This window comes from Zootoca vivipara, chromosome 9 (genome assembly GCF_965207765.1).
Source record: "Zootoca vivipara chromosome 9, rZooViv2.hap1.1, whole genome shotgun sequence".
NCBI lineage: Eukaryota > Metazoa > Chordata > Lepidosauria > Squamata > Lacertidae > Zootoca > Zootoca vivipara.
The window spans coordinates 47,294,610-47,320,048 of NC_142592.1; the positions used below are offsets into that span (position 1 = coordinate 47,294,610).

Here is a 25,439-nt window from a genome sequence, read left to right on the forward strand (position 1 = left end):
TCTTAATAAAGGTGTGCGGAGCTTTTGGCTCTCCAGATGTTGCTGAACTACAACTCCCATCAGCCCCAGCAAGCATGGCCAATGACTAGGGCATGCTAGTACAGCAACATCTGGAGGGCCAAAGGTTCTCTACACCTGTTTAAGGCTTGTCTGCACAGCAGGCAAAATTGAGTTTAACACTATGGGCTTCAAAGCTGCCTTGTCCTTCTTTCCTTTCATCCTTGTGAACTGAAGCCCTGTCAGGAAGCTCTAGCACATAGTGCCTTACAAAGGTTCAGATCATGGTGTCTTGGAAATCGGGGTGGGAGGGAGGAATGTGCTTCTAGAAATGAAGCTATTCTCTAATAAAAGATGGTCCATAGTATGATGTCTTCATGCTTAGTTTACCCCATTTTTTTTATTGTTTCCAACACTTAAGAAATTTGCTACATGCTCCTGTGACTTGCTGCAGGAAAGTCCTGGCTGTAATATTTCCTCCATGCTGCTGCAGCAGCGGCATTCTCTGTGGAGAGATTTTCCAAACATTTCAACTGGCACTTCCGTCTTACTTTTCTCTTGTCAGATGTACCATAACCATGTCCTGGAGTTCTATATCATCACAACTGATGAAAATGAATGTAATTGGATGATGTTTGTGCGGAAAGCCAGGTGAGAAAGCGATACACTTGGACAGGGTTAGGTATCTTAGTGGAGCAGTCATACTGGTATGATACGCATTCCTCCATGTATTTTATCAGAACCTTATCATTCTATCTCTCTTTTCTCTGCCCCCATTTTTACCTGAAATAACACTCTTGCTTTCTTTAACTGCTTTAGTCCAATATTTTGGACTCAAAACTGTAATCCAAGAAAACTTTTTTCAACCATACGTGTTCTCATAGAACTACACTGGCTATCAGATGGTTTCTGGGCCCAACTGAAGATGCTGTCCTGGCTTTTGAGACACTATCTGAATTTGGGGCATTTAGAGCAATGTAACCTTTAGGCTTAGGGGCCAAATGTGGCCCTCAAAGCCTTGCTGTCTGGCCCCTGGGGCTGCCCCAGCTACATCTCCAACTCGCCCTGCTTCTCTCACACAAGTGATTTTGCTTGACTACATTGTATCCTTGAACTCCCATGTCATTTATATAAATGGAGGATAGAGGTAGGGGTGTGTTTGTGTGTGTACAGTATATAGAAACTAGCCTACTGTAGAAAGGTGAACTTTACATTCACTGCCCTGCCCACTCTTGACCTACCACAGTTCCCCAGAAAGAAATGCAGCCCTCGGACTGAAATAGGTTCCCCACTGCAGGTTTAAATTATAATAATAAACATAATACTAACACACCCAACACTGGCAACTTGAGCTCAGGTTCACCTTTCATACACACAAGTGTGAGTCAGTAACTGATCCTTACAAGATCCTAAGTCCCTTTGTTGCCCTGACATGTCCCAAAAATATGCCAGCTCTGGGGCTGGGTTAATACCCTCTTACTGTGATCAAATGGAGGGGGACAGAGACAGCTTCCCCTCCTGCCTTGCCATATTTGGAAACAGGGCATAGGTTGTGGTGCAGTAGCTCTGCTATGGATTCTTCATCCATTCCCCCATAGGATTGCTCTGCCCTTCTTTAGGCCCACTTAAACCTTTCACCAGTACAACTAATTAACTTCCTCCACTTCTAAGCTTCCAGCTATATTGTTTGGCATAGAGGTTTGTGGCAAAAAGGGTCAAATGTTTTGGTGCATACTCACAGCAGATTTTCTGAAATGGGCTGCAAGTAGTGGGGAGTAAAATATACAGGGTGTCAAAGACATAGGATCCAGGAGTCCAGAGGTAGACACTGGGAATGCTTAAAAGTAAAACAGTGACATCTGAATCTTGTGACTATTGGTCATGCTGCCTAGAGCTGATGGGAGTTGGAGTCCAACAACATCTGAAAGGACACACATTCCCCATCCCTGTTCTAAAGATCTGCTCCAGGATAGAAGTTACCCACTGTGTGGACCACTGGATGGGAATGAGTACCATTACAAAGCTGAATTTCAGAAAGGTCCACACCTCCACTTCTTCATTCAGTGGAAAGATTTTTTCCTGACAGCTACAAAAAGTTACTGTTTTGAATTAGCTTAAACTAAGAATGTTAAGCTTTCCAGGAATATTGATGGAATAAATATAAATACTGGTTTCCCCTCTTCCCTGCTTATAACAGGAATCGGGAAGAACAAAATTTGGTGGCTTATCCTCATGATGGAAAGATTTACTTCTGCACCTCACGTGATATCCCTCCAGAGCACGAGCTTCGATTTTACTACAGTCGAGATTATGCCAGACAGATCGGTAAGCAGTTTGATGCACTTAATTGAATGTATCCTTTAGAAAACATCCGCTTGCCTTTAGTTTGCCTCTTATCAGAGCTATGTTTGAATGGATTTATCTCCATAATGTTAATTTTATTCATGTCCATAATATGGAATTCTAATTCTAGGTATTTTACAAAACGTTTGCCAAGCTGGGTTATTTTGCAGGCTGGGAAGCTCAGTTCTGAGCTTTGAAGCTTGCTCAGCATCAGTTACCAAGGAACAGAAACTCTGTAATGCCCAATTTGCACATTGTTGGCTTTACAGTGCTATCTGAGCATTTGTTTGCACAAAGCTACTAGTTTGTAACTTTTTCTGTGCCTTCTTGTTTTTGTTCCTGCAAAATGCTTTACACTGAATAAAAAGGTAAGACCAGTCACCTTTAAGCAGAGCCAAGCTTGCAAGTATATGAGAGCTGTGGTGCTTGAAACTGTGAGATCTTGTTTTTTGCGTTAAAGGTGTTCCTGAGCATCCTGATGTGCACACTTGTCACTGTGGAAAAGAATGTTCTTCCTACACAGAATTCAAGGCCCATCTGAATAGTCACATCCATTTCCCCAGCCAGGGGCACAGCAGCAACCATGGACCAGGCCACAGTAAGGAGAGAAAGTGGAAGTGCTCCATGTGTCCTCAAGCTTTCATCTCACCTTCTAAGCTTCATGTTCACTTCATGGGGCACATGGGCATGAAGCCACACAAGTGTGATTTTTGTAGCAAAGCCTTTAGTGACCCTAGCAATCTCCGTACACACCTCAAAATACACACAGGTAAGTGTGGACCTTAAAGTTCTAGAGTTGATCACGTGAAAGACTTGAGTTGCCTGGGTTGTTGATGCACTGTCTTGATGTGGACAAATTTACACAAGCAAACTCAGTATGAGCTCTCAATATAGTTTTTCTTTCTGTGAAAGAAACTGTAAATTTGTTTCTTAGTGACTTGGTTAATTTTTTATTAGCATTCTTTTTTATGCCTTTGTCAGAAAGTCCAATATATTTGGCAGCATCTGTGGGCTGCAATGTCTCCTCCTTCCTACCAAGCCTCTTTCACTAGAAATGAACATTGTATGCAAAGTTCCAGCTGTTGCATACTGTGCCCTAGAGCCCTGCTTAAAGTCCCCTGCACCAAATAGAAAGAACATATGGAAATGAGCTTTATTACCTTGCTTGCATGCCTTTTCTGTAGATCCTTCTATCCCAATTTACCATTTTTGTTCAATACCTATTTAACTAAATGCTCTGTTTTTAGCCTTTAGCCAGATTTGAAACATTTTTTCCAAAGAGGAAACACAAGGAGATAATGCCAGACTCTTATATTATGATGGGAAGGACTGTTGTGTGGCGCTGTGACACTGGGTGTAGGATGATCCAGTGTCCTGTCGGTAGTATAATGTGAGGAGAGCTCAGGGATACATATTCCCTGGCATGTGAACATGCAGCTACCCCACATAATCTTCCTTGTTTATGGGAAACAGGGTGCTGGCTTAGGTTTTAAAGTGTTCATACAATTAGGTAAAAGGAACAATGTAAAATGGTCTTATGCCCCTTGTTTTAACTAATTCCAGGTCAGAAGAATTATCGCTGTGCTCTCTGTGAAAAGTCCTTTACTCAGAAGGCCCACCTGGAGTCTCACATGGTTATCCATACAGGGGAGAAAAACCTCAAGTGTGATTACTGTGACAAGTTGTTCATGCGACGGCAGGATCTCAAACAGCATGTGCTCACACATACCCAGTAGGTAACTTGTAGGGGAAAGGTAATTTAGAACAAAAGATTTTCTAAAGAAATGCAGGTGTTGTCTCTTATGCACCTCTCCTCTGCGCAGAAGAGGGAGTGTGGTTGTACAATACAGTGGTGCCTCGCTAGACGAATGCCCTGTAAGACGAATTTTCCGCTATATGAATAGGTTTTGCGATTGGAGGTTGCCTCGCAAGACGATGAGTTTTTTTATGGCCACCGCTTCGTCTTGCAAAGTGTGGCCATAAAAACCTCCGATTGCAAAACCTAAAGGGGCATTCGTCTAGCAAAGGGGAACGAGCTGCAACACAGGAAGAAGACCAGCTGAGAAGCGCTGACAGCTGTCACCGCCTCTCAGCTGAAATTCCTTTGCCTTCTTCAGGCAGCTGCAGTTCGTTCCCCTTTGTGTTCCGCTGGTCTCTGCCGGTGAGGGGCAACCGGCAGAGACCAGCGGAACACAAAGGGCTGTAGCACGGAAAGAGGGGGGGGGAGAAGTGGAGGAACTGCTTGGGGTCTGGCCTGACGACAGCGGCAAGAAGGGGAGGACCCCTTCTTGCCGCTATCGCCACCAGACCCCAGCCAAAGGCGTTAGCAGCGGGGGGGTTTCGCCGCTTGCGTTCCCCCAAGGGGGAGACAAACGACGAAAAACCCCCGCTGCAGACAGCATGGGGTGCAGTTTCGGAGGCTTCCAAGGCTGCACCCCATGCCGGCTTTGCGCTGTGAGAAGCGGCAGCAGGGGAAGCTTCTCCTGCCGCCGCTTCTCACAGCGCAAAGCCGGCATGGGGTGCAGCTTTGGAAGCCTCCGAAACTGCACCCCATGCCGGCTTTACGCTGCGACTGTCTCAGGGAAAGCAAGCGGGTGGGCTAGGTGTACCCCGCTTGCGTTCCCTGAGAAGGCACCCGGCTTTCTCAGCGAAGGCAAACGGGGGACACCTAGCCCACCCGCTTGTGTTCCCTGAGAAAGCCGAGTGTTGGGGGAGGCAGGCAGGAGGCGGCGGGAGAAGGTCCCCACCACCACCTCTCGCCCGGCACAGAGCGCAACTTCGGGCGTCTCCGAAGTTGCGTTCAGTGTCGGGGGAGGCAGGCGCTGCGGGGGGCTTTTTGCCATTTGCCTTCCCCGAGCCAAGGGGGAGGCAAACTGCGAAAAGCCCCCGGCCGCAGCGCCACACTTCGGCTCTGGCACTGGCTTGGAGGCGGTGGGGGAAAGGCGCAGGATCGCTCCTTCGCCTTTCCCCCACCCCTCCCGACAGAGCCGGATGGCAGCAGCGGCGCTTGCTCTCTTGGTTCGGGGAAGCGCCTGCCTTCCTTCCCCGAGCCAAGAGAGCAAGCGCCGCCGCCAGTTCCCCCGGAGGCCATAGGAACGCATTAATTTACTTTTAATGCATTCCTATGGGAAACGGTGCCTCGCTATACAAAATTTTCGTAGGACGAATTGAGTCCTGGAACGAATTAATTTCGTGAATTAATTTCGTCTAGCGATGCACCACTGTACATGCTGTGTCTTTACTTCCAGGATGATTGGCAACCCACCCAGGCAACGGCACACAGCCTCTCAGGCTCTGTTCACAAGGCTGCCTACTGCTTCTGCTGGGAGAAAGAGGTAGCCCACCCGTGCCAAGGCAGAGGTGGTTGAGGCAAGCGCATGGACCTGCCTTGGAATGGGTGGAAGGAGAAGTCTAACAAAGCCTCCACCCGGGCGTGTGCAGGCTGGAGGTGGAGCTCTCCTAAGCATTCTCCACTGAGGGACAGGCATCCAGGCGCCTCTTAATGGAGAAATTTAAATAAGCTGCTGGTGGCAGAGGGAGAACCAGGCCAATACAGCTTCTTCACCCCTGACTTCTTTAAACTCCTCCTACCCTGCCCCCCAGCTGAGCAGCAGAAGGCAGTTCAGACAAGGAGCCAGGGTGGGGGCAGCCTGTTCCCAGTGCTGGGAACAAGCTGCATTGTCCCCGGCCCCATGAGGTGCTGGGGTGAAACCACCTCAGCTCCTTCGTCAAGAGTAGCGGCAGTTTCACTCTGGTGCCTCACAGGGCTGGGGCCAATGCAGCTGCTTGTTTCAACATCACTTTGTTTAAAATCTGCTATCACCCAGCCCTACTTTAAACCACAGCTTAGCTCAACTGGTGACATGCAACCCAGATCAATAAGTGTTTGTCGGCTATGTATTTCCAGGTTGTTGTTTTTTGTAAATATATATATAATCTGTCCACATCCAATCATAATTAAAAATGCTTATTTTCTTGTTTAGAGAACGCCAGCTTAAATGTCCCCAATGTGAGAAGCTGTTCTTGAGGACAAACCATCTAAAGAAACACTTAAATTCTCATGAAGGAAAGCGGGACTATGTCTGTGAAAAATGCTCCAAGGCTTATTTAACAAAATACCATCTCACTCGTCACCTAAAAATCTGTAAAGGACCAACCTCCAGTCTCTCAGCCCAGGAAGATGACGAGGATGAATCTTCAGAGGAAGAGGAATTGATACACTCTGTAAGGAGTGACACCTGTAGACTTAATACAAACATGTATGTGACAAATGACACACTCTCTTGCCACAAATAAGAAATGGAGGACTTAAAATATAAATCAACCCGGCTTCCTAAAATCATGTTTATTACACTACAGTGAATTTCTGGGCAAGGACCACATCTCATCCCCTTATGAAAATGGCGTATACACTCAGAGGTTTTCAAGAAGCGTAAAAACAAACTTATCAACTATCCACTTCAAGTGTGGAAATTGCTACTGGTGATTTGGTTGAAGTGCAATGCATGACTTAAGAAAGAAACTGGCAGATGCACCTCTGTATTCTAGTCAGCTACTTGGAACAAGAGCAGATACCCTCATTTACAGTTAATAAATTTGATTTGTATGCCATCAAAGCAGAACAGTGCCCTGACTCCCCCCCCCCCAGTGATGTATACTTTAGTTTGGGCTCAATATGAACTTACTTAAATTAATATTCATTGTACACCAATGAATTGCCCATGTGTTATGAACTAGTATTTGCAGATGATACTGTTAATATACAGTATGGGATCAATACAGGAAAGCATGCTTATAATGCAGACTTGGTTTTAGCATGAGCCAGCAATTTGCTGTATATAGTGCCGTATGGTATTACCTGTATGGTTACTAATAACCATGTATTTTGGGGAGTTCTGCTGCTAATATATTTATGGAATGAAGATTCATTTAAAATCTGTTTCCTTATGGAAAAATTAAAACACTGCTTTTTAACGCATGCATTAATTACCATTCTTTTCCTCAAACCTTTTCTGCTCATGTAGGAATCTTTTCTCCCCCCCTTGAACCACTTAAGGACTTATTGATGAAGTTAGATACATATTTTAAAATCTTCACTTCCTAAAGAAGGAAAACATTGTATGAAAAACCAAGTGCTGAGGCCAGTTTTTGTGTAATTTCCCTTTCTGTTCACTGCTCATTAGAGAGAAAAGCTGATATGGGCAGCTGAAGCTTTTTGCCCAATATCCTCCAAGGTGTAGATAAATCATTTTAGCACAGTCATGGTATCAATATTCACTTTATATTACACAGTGCAAAATGTAATACCAGATCATGGTTCCATTACAGCAACTGGATCACTGCTGCAGCCACTAGCAGAATTATTTGCTTCAGAACTTGATGTGGCAACTACCAGCCTCTGTCGGTTTCCAAACACTTCATTCACTGTAACACAAATAAGACAAGTAGTTCTGTTAGTAAGGTAAAGGGGCCCCTGACCAGTCCAGTCGTGTCCGACTCTGGGGTTGCGGCGGCGCTCGCTCATCTCGCTCTATAGTCCGAGGGAGCTGGTGTTTGTCTGCAGACAGCTTCCAGGTCATGTAGCCAGCATGACAAAGCTGCTTCTGGCGAACCAGAGCAGCACACGGAAATGCTGTTTACCTTCCCGCCAAAGCGGTCCCTATTTATCTACTTGCACTTTGATGTGCTTTCGAACTGCTAGATGGGCAGGAGTTGGGATCGGGCAACGGGAGCTCACTACATAAATTCTGGCCTTTAATAATTGCCATGTAAGCCATCTTAATGTGCTTGTTGCACACTTCTTTTAAACCAGGAAATAATGCAGTGACATCCACAGATGCAGTACACCTTTGACAATCCCTTCCCTCATTTACAAAAGAAATTCAGGAAGCCTTGGGAGTATTCTCTACCACACTTGGGAGCAGCTGGAGTAATCTCTGTGCTGTCTGGTAAGGGATGCTAAGCTGATCGATCATTTCTCTGACATTTTATACCCTATTTTCCTGTGGCAGTTTGCATAGTCAAAACACCACTTTTTCAGGATTGAACATGCCAACTAGAACTAAATGCAGATAAAAACAATCATCTCACCTGCAGAAATTGTGCTTATGTCCCAAACACGTAATCCTTGTCTCTCTCCTCCAAAGGCATAAACAAATGGTAAGTCTGGGCAAGATGCTGCACAGAAGAGGACACCCTGTGGGCAAAAAACAAAGCATAATTAGTTTGTAATCTCCCGGAAACTCAGCTACCTACCTCTCCTAAAAGAGAACTGAGAATATATGCTTAATATGGACAGGTGCTGCTACAGCTTCCTGGTACATATCCAGTCCCAAGCTAGTGTATAAAACTTTGCATAGGAATCATAGTATCAATAGTTGAAAGGGGGAATGAGGAACCTATAGGCTTCCAGAGGCTGCTGGACTACAACTTGCATAATCTTTGGACACACTGGCCTGGGGCCAACGTATTCTCCGCTAAATGCAGTTACTGATCTTTCAGTATTTTGAATGTTCTTATTTAATACATGTGCTTTATATAATACTAGCATTTGTTTTACAATCCTTTTTGGGTGGACGTGTACTACTTACTTGATATTTTTATTTGATATTTTATTCTACACCCACTTCCAAATATTCCACTTACCCTTTCCATTCAACAGGTTTGCAGGGTGGTGTGAGTGTGCAATAATTAAAACTCTGGAAAACTCTTGATAATTAGATAATACTTAAGACTGATCTGCACCTGATTCATTTGAATGACCATATATCAGGCAATCCTAAAAAGAGAAGACTGGTTATTTTTAATAGGAAGATTGAAATTACCATTTTCATGTCCCTGGAATGAACCAAACTAGGTTTATCTCCCAGTATGTCCCAAATTTTCACATATTTGTCTGCAGATGCTGTCACAAGACATCCTTTAATCTGGCTGCTTAACTGTAGTCCTGCAAAACACAAGCATACATTTCTACTGTAGCACTTTTAAAAAAGAAATCACAATAAGCTAAAATCCAAGTTTTGCATTATAACGAGGGCAGGCCTAGAGGTTGGGTAAGGCTAGATATTTGCCAGAGGACCAACTGACCCAATAAAAAGCATTAAAGTTTGGGACCCAAAGAGCACTACTGTCTTGAACACACACCCTTCTCTCCTTTTCAAGTTAAGGGCACACACTGAGGACTCTCAAAGTCCTTGGTTAGCAGTACCAACCAACCAATCAATCACTGCTTCCCCTTCCTCTGGTAAAAACAAGGTATCTTAGATTTCCTATTTCATCTGTCATCTCTTGTACACTGCACAATGGCAAGTACATGTTTGTCTCAGGCATGTCTATACAGGATAACCAACCCCCATCCTGGTTTCTATTGGATATACTGTATATAGAAACGAGACCTAGCATTTGTTTTGGGCAGAAACAGAAAATTTACCAGATACTTCTTCGTTATGAGCTTTCATTGTAAATACTGGTTTATGTGAACGAGCATCCAGACAGTATACAAATCCATCTTCTGTGCTGGCCTAGAGAAAACAGTTCCAAGCACTGTTAAAAGCAGAAAGAATCAATAGGACAATATCTGGAAATGTCTGGGTCAAGCTCAGCCCCACAAATGATGCCAGCAGGCCTCACACAAGCCATACCCAGAATCAAAAGAGGGGTGTGGATGAGCAGAATCTGCGGCAGCAAGGACTTGGCACAGTTTCTGGGAGAAATTGGGGACTGTGTCTGGCCCATCACTATTGGTGAAAGTTTGTTTTTGACAGAGTTTGTTGGTAGCAGCTGCAGCAATATATAGCAGACCTCAAGTCTGCTGATTAGTTTAACTTTTGTGAGTGGCATTATGTTCCAATTGAGTATTTGTTGTCCATTTTGTATGTTAAAAAATGGCCTCAAGGACCTCCATTAGGTGACGTGTAAATACATAGAGGGGAAAACACAAGGCAGAAAAAGGGAACAGGGAACCTTGTACTTGCCAAGAAGTGGTGAGGGGAGAAATGATTCCAAGTCACTCTTTCAACCTGCCCACTGAACCGCCAGGTTCGATGGTTATCCTGTGGACTTCTGCAGTCATACAAAATTGCTGATCTGGAAAGCAGAATCAGAGCATTGACTCAAGCAGGGTATCAAGTTCTTTTATTTGGTCAAATGCAAATAGTTTTTGTTCAACCTTCTCCCTCCACACTTGTGCCAAACTTTTCAAAAGCTCTTTAATTCTAGGTTAAGTAATTGAGAAAAACATAGCATACCCTAGAGGTTGTAACGGTAAGAAAATCAGACTGAAAATCAGAGATCACCGAGGAAGGAAGTATAACCAAACCAGTGTATCAGACAACATAAGGTTAACAAAAGAATAAGCCAAACCCTACACTGAAGCAAAAAGTTATTTTAGTGCCACATTAGGATTTCTGTGCTCCTGTTACAATCATGCCGCTCCTACACTGTACAAGTAGAGCAGTGAAAGTATAACATGCCCTTCCTTACTTGTCGTAAGAACCAGAGACGAGAGTCTGTGTTTCAAAAGGATGAAACTGCAGCGTCTGCACCTGCAAAGAACATTAGATTTGGGAAACACAGTTCAACTGAAATTCAGTTGCACAATACATACTGTATATGATCTCATTTTGTCTAATTCCTGATACATGGAATTTTTCTACAGCCAGCCAGGTTTCTGGAAATCTGGTTACCTGCTACCTTTAAACAAAATAGGTCCATTCCTCAGCATGCAAAATAAATATTGGATCAAAGTTGCGGATGTTGGAGAAAGAAAAAGGAGAGTCCTGGTGCCTGACCAATAATTTCATTTACTTTTATTATTTACAATTTCTGACAGTAGCAAGCAGGCATTCCTACAGCACTCATCTCTCTGCAATCTAGACATCCTGATGGAGAGCATTACAAGCTGAAACGGTGTTTCACCTGATTAATCAAATTTGATAGTTGACCTCAATTTCTACCATGGAGCTGCCAGCACCTGCCCGTCCAGGAAAATTGTAGCTAAAGGTGAAACCCAAAATTAAGAGGCATTTTCCTTTGTGTTATATTTTGGTTGTGAAACTTAAGTTGTTTCGTATACTGCTAAAACCTGTCTCAGTGGTATTTGCACTTAGCGTTCCCAGAGGCAAGGGGTGGCAGGCCTGCTGTGATTTTAAACAGCAGAACAGAAAATGGCAGCAGAGGCCGTTTTTCATCCTTGCAGCAGCATTAAGACAAGAGCACCTGCTGAAACACCCCTATCTACATAGCCATTATTAAAGGAATGAGCTGTAGCCACCTTTGGATTTGATTACACTTGTTAGAAGTGGTATGACTGAAGTGTGAATTTGAGGTTTAGAACCCAAAACTGCTTTTTCCCATCTTCATGTTTGCCTGCTGACATTCAAATCGGATTATTTTTTACAAAAACAACTCTTTCAAAATCTGTTTCATTTCAGTTTTACAACCGGCAGACAAATTTTCTCTCAGGTCATAAAACCTTGCTTGACTAGTGCGTCATGTTCCATACCTCTTCTAACCTGTTATGTCTTTTTCCATCTAAATCAAGAACTAATGAAAACTCAAAGGAATAAACGCGTCCCTTCAATCACATTAAGTGCTTATAAAAACCTTTTCTACCATTATCTTGCTTACACCTGGAAGGCTCTGCTATTCATCTTACCAACTCCCAGAAGGGAGAAGGGCAGGAATACACCATCAGAGCTTGCTTTTGATATACACCCAGAGTTCTAACTGCTTTCACAGGCAGGGCTCCTGTCCTTAAGAACTACAAGACTGAAATAATGCAGCAGGTACAACTTCCTCTGTGCCAGGGGCCTTAATAAACTCTCACTTGCCACACAGGTGCTAAATGTACTGCCAGCAAAGCAGTGAGAAACTGATTAACCTAGTTACCAGTAAAGTGGTCACACAACTTTTCTATGAAGCCAACTGGCTGGTGGGGGCTCTCTTTGCTGTTTCTGGAATTTTCAACATACCTTGTCTGTGTGAAGAGAAAGCGTTGCTGCTGGTGTGCCCCTCAACATATCCCAAAGAATAACAGAGTGGTCAGCTGACGCACTTGCCAACACAGATCTGAAGGAAAGAGGTGTGTGGATGCATATGAACAAAGTGAAGGCCCAGTGGCCCAAGTGTAGACCCATTTCATACCCAGTTTTGTCTCTTTTCAACTCTGCTGTAGCCTCAGAGATACAAAACAGTGCTGCCTAAATACAAAAAACGGGTGCAATCGTTTTAAGCAGTCATTCCAGCCACTGAAATGCGTATATGTTGTTAATATTAGTATTTGAAAGGTGTGTTGACTGCATCACAAACATAAACAAAGATTGGCAAAGGCTGGGTGCAATTTGCTTCCTTATCCCAGCTTCCTAATAGGTAATGTAGTTCTGTTTCCTAAACTATTTAATTAACCTTCACAAAAGGTAGGAGATTCCAGGGGCAAGCTAGTGCTAAGGAGGAAGAAGACCAGCTTACTGCTGCTGCCTACCTGGCAGAGGTTTCAACTACTTACCCAACACTACCTAGTCTCACAGCCAGCAGCTAGAATATTAAAAGGGCAAGGCCCTGTGGTTTGCTGACTAAAAAGCATCTGAGCTGAGAGCCATCTGCTGCAATCATCCTGGAGCAACTAATAACCACAATTCCTAATAAACCAGACTGTTAGACTGGAATGGGGACCTCTGGAGACACTAAAAAAAACTAAAGCAATTAAAGTTGTTTTTCCCACATAGATTAATTTATCCCTTAAATATTGATGGCACAGTGAAGGCAGAAATCTATTTTCTACCATATTCCCAATAACAACAGATATTGAAGAACTGTGCGCAAGTATGCGAATACACAAACAAAAGAATATTTCTACAAATTATCTTTACGCTATGTTACCTTAATTTTTACTTACCTGAGTTGTTTATTCCATGAAAGGTCAAGCACTGCATCGGTATGCCCTTCTTGATGGTCTTCTTTAGAAGCGTTCTTTACATAAAAACATTAAGAAGTCCTTTATAGCTTCCACATTTACTTCAGTAAGCAAGCATGCTCAAGCAGCCAATTAATTCCAATTCTCCTTTACATGGAGCAAACATGGAAAAAGCACAGGGTTGTAGCCAGTGCTGATCCTACTCGGAGCTGGCCCACAATATTAACATGAATAACCTAGGCCCAATCATTTCAAGACACACAGCCCTGGTCCAGAGAGTTCCTACAGCTTCTGAGGCAATTCCAGCTTATATTCTCTTGTCCCACTTAGGAACATGGCAAGCTGCCTTAAACCAAGTCAGAACAGTTGTCCACCATCTTGTTCCCTGTTGTCTATGCCAGTGTTTCTCAACCTTTTTTGGGCCACGGCACACTTGTTCCATGAAAAAAATCACGGGGCACACCAACTCTGTGCCGCCCTCCCCTTTTCGGGGAGAAAACTGGGCCTGGGGTTCAATAGTACTGTAATCAATAATGATTGTGGTGGTGGCGATGCAATCGGATCGTCCCTGTGACGGGTAGGGGGCTGAAGGCTCTTACGCCCCCCTCCTTTTGAAGCGAATAATATTGGGGAGGGGGTCAACACCCCCAGCACCTCACACCGCCTGCCCCCCCTCGTCGATTACTGTTATTCCTATTACCATGAATTTATTCGTCACCCGCCCCTCACCCTAAGGACCCAGGGCAGGGGTGGGAGGGGGCACTTACCGCCCGCAGGAGGAGGCGGTTGAGGAGGAGGAGGAGGAGGAGGAGGAGGAGGAGGAGGCCTGCCGGGCCCCTCCGGTGGTCTCGAATAGAAGCACGCCGCCGTCGCTGCGCCTCAAAGGCGCTCCCCCCGCGGCGGCGGCGGGCCTCGCCACTTGCTGCTGCTGCTGCCGCCGCCTCCCCTTCCTCCTCAGAGGGGGCTTCTCAGCCAGAGGGCCGCTCTCCATGCCGGGCGAGACCAGACTCGCCTCCGCTTAAGCCAGGGACGAGAATGGTTAATGGCGGCGGCTGAGGGAGGAGGGCCGCCCGGCCGCCTTGGCAAAAAAAAAAAAAAGCAGTTTGAAAATGGCGGCGGGCGCCGCGCCGGCCAATCAGCGCTGCCAACGGCCGGTTGCTAGGAGACGGCGCGGGGTGCGAGTGGGGAAGAGGCCTAGCTGCCAGGCCTGAGGTCTTCTTCGCTTTGGGGATTGCCCTTCTCCCCAAATCACCCTTCTCGTCGCCGCACTCGCAGCACACCAGCCAGCGTCTCGCGGCACACTAGTGTGCCGCGGAACAGAGGTTGAGAAACGCTGGTCTATGCTGAATGGCAGCAGCTGTGCAGGGATTCAGACGCAAGTCTATCCCAGTCCTACCTGGAGGTGCCAGGAATTGAACGCTAGGCCTTCTGCACACATACCACGTGCTCTGTACCACTGAGCTATAGCCCTTCCCAAGATACAGCCAGTCTCTTTCCATGGGCAGAACTTGCAACCTAAATCCTCGGTCTGCTTCCCCCATTCTGCCCTTCTGCTGGACAAGCCCCTTCACAAACCAAAGCTCAAAGAAGAGAGGCTAGGTGTCTCAAGGAAATACTTTTGGACTAGCTGAAGTTCCCACAAGATGCTGCCCATCCCCGCCTGATTCCATCCATAGTGCCCCCAATCCTCACTTTTCATCTTTGTCAATGTGGCTACTACTGTACCATCACTGGGAACTAGTCCCACCCAAACACTTCTGAATTAAATCCAAGTTACTTCTCTCTGTTCAAACCTATGCATAGAAACACACCTAATGAGTTATGACAGGCATCCCAAAACTTCGGCCCTCCAGATGTTTTGGACTACAATTCCCATCTTCCCCAACCACTGGTCCTGTTAGCTAGGGATCATGGGAGTTGTAGGCCAAAACATCTGGAGGGCCGCAGTTTGGGGGTGCCTGAGTTATGACAATTCTCCAATACTGAGTTCCAAACACGATCAATTAATTCCTCCCCCGCTTGGGTATCTGTAAACTGTTTCCAAAAGAAACAAAACCACTGTTTTGTGGGTCTGTAAATAACAAATATATCCAACGGTTTGAAAATGCAATGTGTAAGCACAGAAAGTGAGCAGCTCTTTTTGGCCTTCATCCCAAAAGGTTACTACCGACTATGATATTGATAATAAAGTCAGCTTACTTACCTTCCTCCCTTTCTTCTTCTTTGTTTTTGCTTTCTTGCTTCCGAGGGAAAAGACTGGCTCTAAACTATCCACTACGTCAAGGTCCCACACTTCAATAACAGGACTCATTGTGCCCACGGCAACATAATTCCCTGATGGAGGAACACCCAAGATAATCAGGAGTTACTTCATGAATCCTACACATTTTTAACACATTGCTGGTGTCTGCTATTTCCTCGTGGAACTACCTCAATAGGACTGCAAATTTTTAATCAGGTCATCTCATGAATTCACATTGTTAAATTTCTATTGGTATGCTGTCTTGAGATTGATTTAACCATAGGTAAGTAGGATATAAATGTCTAAGTAAATTAACCACTTCTCATTGAAAATAAAGATACTTGTTCATTTTTCTGTGTATTTAAACATATTATATACAGTGGTACCTCTGGTTAAGAACTTAATTCGTTCCGGAGGTCCGTTCTTAACCTGAAACTGTTCTTAACCTGAAGCACCACTTTAGCTAATGGGGCCTCCCGCTGCCGTAGCACGATTTCTGTTCTCATCCTGAAGCAAAGTCCTTAACCTGAGGTACTATTTCTGGGTTAGCGGAGTTTGTAACCTGAAGCGTTTGTAACCCGAGGTACCACTGTACTACCAAATATGCACATATATAACATACACATGTTCCCCATCCCTATAGTATTGTCATAATATATTTCAATTAAAATGTGCTGTGAGACAAGAGTGGGATTTTAATAATTGTATTTGTATCCTGCATTCCTTCAGAGATACAATAATCTGCCAAAAGACACTTAGCGAACTTCACAGGCAATTGGAAATCTGAACCTAGGTTGCCTACATCCAAATCCAGCACACATTTTTCAATATAAATATAAGGTGAAAATTCACACATTTAAAAGCTACTTGGAGGAATTATAATAAATTCTCAGAACAAAATAAGTAGCAGTTGTCAGCTTGCACAAGATAAAAAATAAGGGATCATGTCAGCAGTATAGGGGTGCATAATAGGGCTTTTTTAGTGGCAGCTCTAAACTACGGAACAGTCTCCCCACTAAGATGCAACATACCTCAGCATTGTACTCTTCTAGAAGGAAGGTGAAGATATACCTCTTTCACTAGGCTTTGGGAGGTAAAGAGCTGTATACTTTGTCTGAAATTGCATCCTCTATTTTATTTTATGTTGCATTTACTTCATATTTTTTCCTTGGGTTTAGAATATGTTCCAGTGTGTTTTAATATGCTGTACACCGCATGGTGACTGCATGGTGAAGGATGGTATAGAAATGCATAAATAAATACAATTCCTGAGCCATTAGTCTTTTAAAACAAGATTTTTATGGGGGGAGGGAAGAGGCAGAGAAGTGTGCTGACGAGATGTGCCAAAACTGCTATCCAAAAAGCACCAAATGGAATTTAGAAAAATCTTGCAATTAACTTACCTGCAGAATCCTCTGGGTTAGGATCAAAGTTCAGCCATTCCGCACTCAAAGGATATGCTGATAAGAGGATATCATGATGGACGTAAAATGAGTCCTCTTCATGGTTATAAACTGTATGAATTAAATTTTGTAATTTATATACTTTTGTTTTTGTCAATAATATCTTAAACTTCTTCCACATATGTCAAGGTGACACACAATATGATAAAAACAGCTTTAAATAACAGCTAAAAACACTGAAAACAGCAGCAAATGAAAGAGAGACACCCATGGCATAGACCATTCTGCTGGGAAAGCTTTCATAAGTATGCTGCTTAGAGATGACAACAACAACAACAACAACAACAACAACAACAACACCTCTTGTGGAGAAAGAAAAAGTAGACTGGTTAACAAAGAAGACCTTTGAATATAAAGCAAACATGCAGTTATGCCAGTGTGCACCAAGTACTGAAAACACCAAATGTTAGGCATGTGAAAGCACTTTCCAAGATCCTTCAGCACCACAGTATAATTACTTTAGATCAGGCCCACACAACTTACAACTCAAGCCTGACAGGCATGAACTGTGGCCTGACAAGTTCCCTCTTTCTATAGTCCCTTGTAGGAGGCGGGGAAAACTGATGTATTGCAGAGTTGCTGACAAAGTCTCCTAGTGTTGTTAGCGAGACACGAAGTTGTGTTGTCAACAGCAACTGTCTGACTTCTTCATTTAGCAAGTTAAACCACCCTGAACAAGAAACACATTGGACAAACAATAGTGCAAGCAAAGATGCAAGACGACAACTCAGGTGTGTTGTGGCCCAGCTACAAAGAAGAGATAGATCCACTCTGTGGTTCATTCCGATATGGGTTTGGACATCAGAGTATCCTGAGCCACAAGGAAACACCTCTCTCACTGGACTAACAGTTGGTCTGCAGACTCCAACCTATCAACCACCCTGACTCATGAGGACATTAGGCAATTCTCATCTGCAAAAGTCAGCTCGCAAGGGTGGGAACAGATGCAGATCTGGCCCACCAAGGCAAAAACGATTCCCTACCCCTGCTGCAACTGTAAAAGGCAATGTTTGAAGTCAACTCGTTTTCAGATGATAGAAATCAATAGGCGAAAGAAGCAGTTGACCGTAATACCAGATAAACCAAATATTTGCTAGCGCTATATTAAAAGCAAGGAGGTTTTTACCCACCATGAACTTCTAGACTGCAGTGGTCCTTATCAACTCTGCCACACACGACAAAGTTGTCACTGGGCTTAATCATGAAGTCTTCGTGCTCATATTGCTCCTAAAATAGAAAGCTCAGTAGTGTTAGAACACTGCTGTACACAATGGTCAGAATCAAAGGCTATTTCAGGTGTGTTCAAACACTTGGGAATGCCCAGTACGCCCCTACCCACTTCCCCTGCCACATAGGTACTTACTCTTGAAATTCCCCACTGTTTCAAAAGCAGTTGCCATGTGATACAGTGAACTGCTGCCCAAGGGAACAAAATCTCAATTGCTTTGGGTGTACTAAATTAGTGGCTTGATTCTTTGGATATCAGCTTAAGCTTCTATGAATATGAGGGAAAGGAATCCCTTCCTTTCCCCCATATTTCAGAATAGCACCACCACCAGAGCATACAAAAAGAGTAGCAAGATAATCCACCTCACCCCAAACCTCCCAGAGGCTAAAGTAGAATGGCTTCAGACAAAACTGTCAAAGAATCATACAAAAATATGATTTTGTGTGTGTGTGTGTGTGCACGCACACACGTTTACCTTGCTTTTATTATGTGATGAAGAGCAGTATATAAATTTAATGTGTGTAGTTAGTGGGATTTCCTGATTGACTGACTTCACTGGGATTTAGACCCAAATAAGTAGGAAATGCAGTCAGATTCAAGTAAGTGACAGTGTTGAAAGGGACCAGAAGATCGTCACTCTAACTTCACGCCTAAAGAGAAGACTATCAACAGAGGTCAATTTAAGGAACCCCGAACACAGAATACAAATGAAGGTGAGAAATCAGAGTCACCTCAAAAAGCTGGTCTTGAGTGTAAGGGGTTCCAAATGAGGCTATACTTTTAAGTGAAGGAACAAACTCAACTAATTCTTTACAAATTTAAATGTTTCTGTAGCAAGGGACATGGGTTAAATGACTAGACACCATATGAAGTAAAACAAAACCCAATACACAAATATGCAGGCTACATGCATATGTAACCTTAAGGGTACCACTGCATGATGTGACTAGATCAAACAGCTAGGAGGAGTTTAGAAGGTTTTGCTTCCACTTTTATTCAACAAAAGTACTCACTGTATCTTTAAGAGTGACATAAGGATCATTTTCATTGCTTCCATACACTGTGAGACCTGCTAGGGTCTTTCCAAGACTCTCAGTGCCTGTAAAAGAATATTCACAATTCCAAATGGCAGACTGTGCTAGGTAAGTCAAACTTACATCAATGTGAAACCTTAGCAAGCAACAGTTTCCTTAGTAAAATTAATTATTGGTCAAAATGAAGCACAAGAGAGAACATAAAAGGTTTTATGATGGAACAATGAAATGCCATTTGAAGTGTCATAAAACTGTCTGCCTTTAAAAAACAGTATTTTAGCAAAAAGCAAAGCTCTCCTTCACCACAAGGCTTTAAAAGCTGGAGCTTAATGAAAATTCACTGAAATATATTTACTATGAACTAATTTAAGTGTAAGGAGGAGAAAATATCCACCTATTGCAGGGAAATCTTGCTACAGAAAAAGTGTTTAGAGCACAGAGCATCTGGGTTCAAGACCGAACCGAATAAATTGATAATGGATACCCAATTATTTTTATTCTGGTGCTTCAGTTGCAGTGGCTTTTTTCCACCATTTATTAGAAATTTTCCCCATCCTGTCCTAATGGGGAAGTGTGATTGCTTTTGAAAAAGATTTGGTGGATCAAGTTTTCCTCCACACTTGGGGTTTAAATAATTGACAGGCTTGGTGATAAGAGTCCTCTCCTGTGATAATAAGAGCAGCTTTGTTAGATCGGAGCAAAGGTTAATCAAGTCCAGCCACCCTTTTTCTCACTGCAGCCAACCAGATAGGAATCATGTGAAGGTATTCATTCCACTTGCAAGTTTTGCAATGTAATCATATACAGTACATGCCTTCAGAAATAAGTCCCACTTGGTTCAATGTGCCTTATTCCCAGGTAGATTCTTAGTTATTGGATCCTGGGACTGGAGGATCCTTCCCCAAGGCAGATTATCCTGTCCACAAAGCCCTTTCTGATCTTCCAAACCCTGTGAAGCCCAAACCTCCTTTGCATTATCAAAAACAAATGAAAGTCATTTGACTTTATGAAAGTACTAATTCTCTTGACTTTATAAAAGTACGAATTCCTGCGGGGCATTTTCAACTCTATACTCTTTCCTAGGCAAACACCGACCCTTTGTGATCTATCTTCCAATACTCAGAGCAAACATATTACAACAACTTGTGAAGAATTTGCTGGTGGATGGAAGGAAACACAGAAACAAGTCTAATGTTACCTTCATCTTCCTCATCATAATTATCCAGGTCATATTCTGCCAGTTCATCGTCATCCAGCTTTTCATTTTCTTCATGGTCCTCATCGTTGGGAGCTAAGCTAGTTGCCTCAGCATCAGCAACATCCATGGTGCCCGCTGAAGCCTCTTCCTGTTCATCATCATCACTAGCATCTCTTTATGCAAGAAAAAGTACAACATACTTTGCACAACTGAATGTCACCACTTAGTATTTAGTCACTAACACACAATTCCGTATCACTTCTTTTCCACTGACTCTGCAAGTCTTAAACACACTTCTTGTGGAGCAAATTCCATTGAACTCAGTGCGATGTTCTCCCAAGTAAGCATTCATATGGAAAGGATTCAGTTGTAAGTCTCGCACCTGCTTCTTTGAGGTTCACTGGTGTATTAGTATTGAGTAGCAGTAGCAACCACCTTAATGGCAGAAATGAACAAGCCAAACATCGCAGTGCCAAAGCTGCGGTTTTACTCTCCTCCTAACATGAAGGAACCTGTGTGCACCTAAACTGAATCAAATACCCTCCATATAAACCACCCCATCACTCAAGTTCATAGGTTCACTATGACCTTATACACAGTTGTGGGAATACACCCTTCGCTGCTACAACTGGCTGTTACACACAGTGGCATCTTCAGCTTGTGTAGCTATATTTTATTTCCCCACCCAATACTATTTTCAAATGTTTTGCTTCCTCTATGAACCAAAAAAGTTACAAAGCAGGGATGTGAAAGTTAACATTCATATCCTTGCTCTTGGCAGGTTTACTCCTACAGATGCAGAAGACAGTATTATTTTACTAACCTGGGCTGAGAGATGTTCTGCAGAAATCAAGTACAGAAATGTAAGACATGAGCAATAATCTTTTAAAATTATTATGTTTTATGAACATGTGCAAGCAAAGGTGTAACAGAGAACAAACCTAGAAATACACAAGAAACCATTTTCTTTTATATTCTCACTTATACAATTCTATGTTTCTTCACCATTCATGAAGAATAAGATGTCAATGACTACCAGCCATGAAGGCTATGTTCTGCCTCCACAGTTGGAAGCAGTAATGCTTCTGAATACCAGTTTCTGGAGACTACAGGAGGGAAGAAGGCTCATGTGCTCAGTTGCTGCTTGTAGGTTTCTCACAGGCATCTGGTTGGCCACAGTGAGAACAGGATACTGGATTAGATGGGTCACTGGTCTGATCCAGCAAGCTCTTATTATGTTCTTATTCAACTCACTCTGTTAACCTGTCCACCTGAGAGGTGCTGGAATGCAGTAAAATTACAGTTTACCTAGGCTGGATCTAGGCACATCAAAGCAGCGATTCAGTTAAACTCATACAGGGAAATCCGGTAGGGAAAGACAGGACTCCACAGTGCCACCTGGTGTCACAGTGTTATATCATATATACAACACATATAAATTGCTTTTTCTTTACAAATCTAGCTGAGTTCCTAGATTAACCTGTCTAGGATTAAAAACACCAGGGGTTTTGCAACAAATTAAACCTTCACATAGATATGACCTACAATATAATAACTTTCCCCTGATTTCTGCTTCAATATTACCATGACTTACTGCAGTCTCTCTTTAGCTTCAGATACCAAGCGTTTCAATTCATCTCTTTCAAGATGAACCTGCAAAATGGACACACAGAGTACAGAAATACAATTTAATTCATGTCAGGTAGTTTTTCTTTAAAAGGACATTTAAATAGGTTTGTAAATAAGTTCTATCAACACAGTCTAACAGACAGTAGCTTCCTTGACGTTTGAAAAAGTATGCTTTTATTCAGCCCAATCAAATAAGCTATTGAAAACAAATGGAAACTGAGCATCAATAACATCACTGAACAGCTGTGCAGTAACCTTAGAATACCGTAATATTTTCAACAATGAGAGGCACTGGGTGGACAAGCTGGAATTGGAGTGTCCCAAAGTAACAAATATCCACATTCTATGCAACTTTTCATTACGACTAGAGACTTTTCCAATAAGGCCCCATCAGCAATCCTCAAGCAAAAACAAGAATGCTGAATGCTACAAGTAAATATTGAGCCAAGAATTCATGGGTGAGGAATGTTACACAAAAGAAAAGGGGCAAAAATGGTAAAAGTAGCAACTTGTCTCCATTAGGTACAAAAGAAAAAGAGGCAACAGGTGTTTTTTTAATGACTATTCCCTTGCTGGGGTTTAGATTGATTTTACATGAAAACAGAAATTGTTCTAAGTCACATTATAAACTTTAGAATGAAAGACAGGATATAAACATTGTATAATAATATATACCACAATGTATTAATCAGGACATGCCTCACCAGGAGGGTACTGCAATCCAAGAAGCAGATCCTTATAAATATTGCCTTTTATATTTTCCAAGAGACAGGAGATATGGCTTCTCTATTCGTACAGTCTTTGCTGCCATCCAACACCTTTTTCTACACTTTAACACGACCAAGCCTACTTAAGCTCCCAATACAAACACACACACACCTGGGAGTAAGCCCTACTTAGCGCGATGGGCCTTGTTTCTGAACACACCCGTGCAGGACTTGCGCTGAAAAATTCCACAGCGCTGCTGCTGCTGCTGTTACAAACTGCAGACCAGAACTGGCTTCGCCCTCTCTCTCTCTCGACCATTTTCCTGCCTGAGCATTGATAAAGCTCCCTCGTTGCATTGTTAGCCCTATAAGTGATTCCGCCGCTGCTGATTCGGACTAACAAGAGAGATGCTCAGAGACAGCTGGTGCCAGGAAGGAAAGCCGCTTCCCGCTTCCACGCTCACCTTGTCGGGCGTCTCCTTGGCAACGCCGCGAGGAACCCAAGCAGCGCAGGTGACGGGGCAGCTCATGGCCTCAGCTAGCCAAGGGGAGAAGCCACGCAACGCCTTGGAACCGTCCCCCGCTTGGACACGTGCGAGCTTTTTCCGGCAAGGGCCCGCTTCGCCCTGCCTCCCGTTCCGCCTCCACCCTATCAGCTGCCGGCGTTTCCATCATTACGGCAGGCGCACGACCTATCGCTTTCCCCGGCAGGAAAGGGCCTTAGGTTGTGATGTCATCAGTACGCGCCAAGCTCCCGAGACGTTAATTCCTTCTTCCCCCCAGCTCCTCCCTCTCTCGAGGGCGGGGTGGCGACGGGCCCTCCCACTCTTTCAACGTCACCCGCAGAAGCTGTGGAGGGAGTGGGGCAGTTGCTGATAGGGCACGAGCTGTGCTTGCGTCACTCCGTTCTTTCGTTTTGTGAGGCGATGCTGAAGCGGGGAAAAAGAAGGGGGTGTTGCGCTGATGGACTCCAATTCCCATCAGCCCCAGTCAGCATGGCCGATCGTGAGGGGTGATGGGAGTTGTGGCCCGGCACTGCGGGAGGCAGTGAAAGACAGGAGTGCCTGGACACGACTAAACGGCTAAACAACAACAACAACAACAACAACAACACACACACACACACAACAACAACAACAACAACAACAACACACACACACACACACACACACACGTGTGTATATAATTCTATTACCTATGGATATTAATATATTTAAAAAATCCCCGAAGGATTACAAGTTTCCAGTATCTCTCTTGCGCATTTATTAGGAAGCAAGTAGCACTGAACTCAATACGACTTAATTCCAAGTAAATACACACAGAGAGAGTCGCTCTTCCCGCTTCTCTAGTGGCAATTTTGCCATCTTCAGGCGGGTGGGGGTAATCTGTGGCGGATCTGAAGAGCACTATGGTGAGGGTAGTTTAATGTATCAGTCAGACAAACATCTAGGGTTCCAGACCTCTCCCCCATGGAGGTCTTGTGTCTCTTAACACAGCTGAATGACAGACAGAAAATCAACGTCATGTCCTCCCCCCCCCCCCAAAAGCCCCTGTATCTGCATATTTTAAAATAAGTCTTGAAACGTTTGCGGCCCCACATCTTTGGGAAACTGCCCTGGGAAGTTAGAATAGCCCCTTCCATGTATGCATGAACTTTAGGAGATTCTAAATACTTACTTGGTTGTTGTTGTTGTTTAGTCGTTTAGTCGTGTCCGACTCTTCGTGACCCCATGTAACTTACTTGGTTACTGCACTTTGAATTGAAGTTTTATATGCTGTTGTTTGTTATTTTAATTATTCAGGTACTGAATAGACTTGATTATTTAGCCTGTATTATTTAGTGTGTTGTAATTCACATTGTAGAGGTTTTGCCAGAAAAGCAGGCTAGAAATATGAAATAATTGGCTATAACAGCAAAATCAACAAATTGTCTCACGTTCCAGAAAGGTTGGTGAAGGCTGATGCCATTGCTGAAGGCTTAATTTGGTACTAGGAGATACAGCTTCAAATCCCAACTCACTCCATGAAGCTCACTGGACAGCTTTGGGCAAGTCATTATCTCTCACCTTAACCCCGGGGTCCCCAAACTAAGGCCCGGGGGCCTGGTGCGGCCCAATCGCCTTCTAAATCCGGCCCGCGGATGGTCCAGGAATCAGCATGTTTTTTACATGAGTAGAATGTGTCCTTATATTTAAAATGCATCTCTGGGTTATGTGTGGGGCATAGGAATTCGTTCATATTTTCCCCCAAAATATAGTCTGGCCCCCCACAAGGTCTGAGGGGCAGTAGACCGGCCCCCTGCTGAAAAAGTTTGCTGACCCCTGCCTTAACCTATTTCACAGGGTTCTTGGAAGGGTAAATTAAGCTTTGTGGCAAAACATTTCACCCACTTCAAGTTACTGTAGAAATTATTAATAGCAGAAGTATCTACATTCATAATTTCCTTTGTCTAATATTGGGGGCATGCTGCTGCACTGATTTGACTTCTTAATGAGGATTTGGGCTAAGAGAGAAAACAAGATGAGAAGCATTGATTAAACCAAGAGAGCTATACCTCGCTTTGCACACATACGGTACCAAGTGCAAAGAGACTTTCACTGCGTACATACTAACCTATTTACTCACCACTCCCTAGTGACTTTGTGAAATTGTAAGGATGACTGTGGTGTTTCGCCAGCCCCAGCAC

At 43.7% G+C, this 25,439-nt stretch overlaps 2 protein-coding genes across 12 annotated transcripts in view; one reads left to right on the top strand and one right to left on the bottom strand.

Annotated features, from left to right (window-relative positions):
• PRDM4 (PR/SET domain 4) overlaps positions 1–7,318 on the top strand; it is a 20,163-nt gene extending 12,845 nt beyond the window's left edge. For all 10 annotated transcript variants that reach the window (XM_088652198.1, XM_035126971.3, XM_088652196.1 and 7 more), the window contains 5 exons: positions 563–648; positions 2,195–2,322; positions 2,801–3,109; positions 3,904–4,072; positions 6,324–7,318. In XM_088652198.1, coding sequence (XP_088508324.1) covers positions 563–648; positions 2,195–2,322; positions 2,801–3,109; positions 3,904–4,072; positions 6,324–6,636 — 1,005 coding nt within the window. In that variant the 3' untranslated portion in view covers positions 6,637–7,318. The remainder of the gene's footprint in view (positions 1–562; positions 649–2,194; positions 2,323–2,800; positions 3,110–3,903; positions 4,073–6,323) is intronic.
• Positions 6,292–23,381, bottom strand: PWP1 (PWP1 homolog, endonuclein). Of its 2 annotated transcripts, XM_088652201.1 has the most exons (16): positions 23,218–23,381; positions 22,012–22,070; positions 20,418–20,590; positions 19,199–19,284; positions 18,088–18,184; positions 16,898–17,008; positions 15,456–15,586; positions 13,235–13,308; positions 12,312–12,408; positions 10,822–10,883; positions 10,314–10,425; positions 9,770–9,860; positions 9,165–9,286; positions 8,431–8,536; positions 7,648–7,764; positions 6,292–6,585 (listed from the first exon to the last, which is right to left on the bottom strand). In XM_088652201.1, the coding sequence occupies exons 1-15, from the start codon at positions 23,281–23,283 to the stop codon at positions 7,652–7,654; spliced, it is 1,500 nt and encodes a 499-aa protein (XP_088508327.1). In that variant the 5' UTR covers positions 23,284–23,381; the 3' UTR covers positions 6,292–6,585; positions 7,648–7,651. The 2 variants fall into 2 exon arrangements, with proteins under 2 accessions (XP_088508327.1, XP_034982869.3); XM_035126978.3 differs by lacking the exon at positions 6,292–6,585 and having other exon boundaries at positions 6,671–7,764.
• Positions 23,382–25,439: the final 2,058 nt, after the last annotated feature.

What these genes read in the sequence shown, in the direction of transcription:
- PWP1 (XM_088652201.1), bottom strand. Translation starts at nt 23,283, where the DNA reads ATGAGCTGCCCCGTCACCTGCGCTGCTTGGGTTCCTCGCGGCGTTGCC. An exon ending in TCATGGAATAAACAACTCAG is followed by an intron (nt 12,409 to 13,234) that starts GTAAGTAAAAAT and finishes TCTTTCCTTCAG; the next exon opens with ATCTGTGTTGGCAAGTGCGT. An exon ending in TCTCCCCTCACCACTTCTTG is followed by an intron (nt 9,861 to 10,313) that starts GCAAGTACAAGG and finishes TGTTTTCTCTAG; the next exon opens with GCCAGCACAGAAGATGGATT.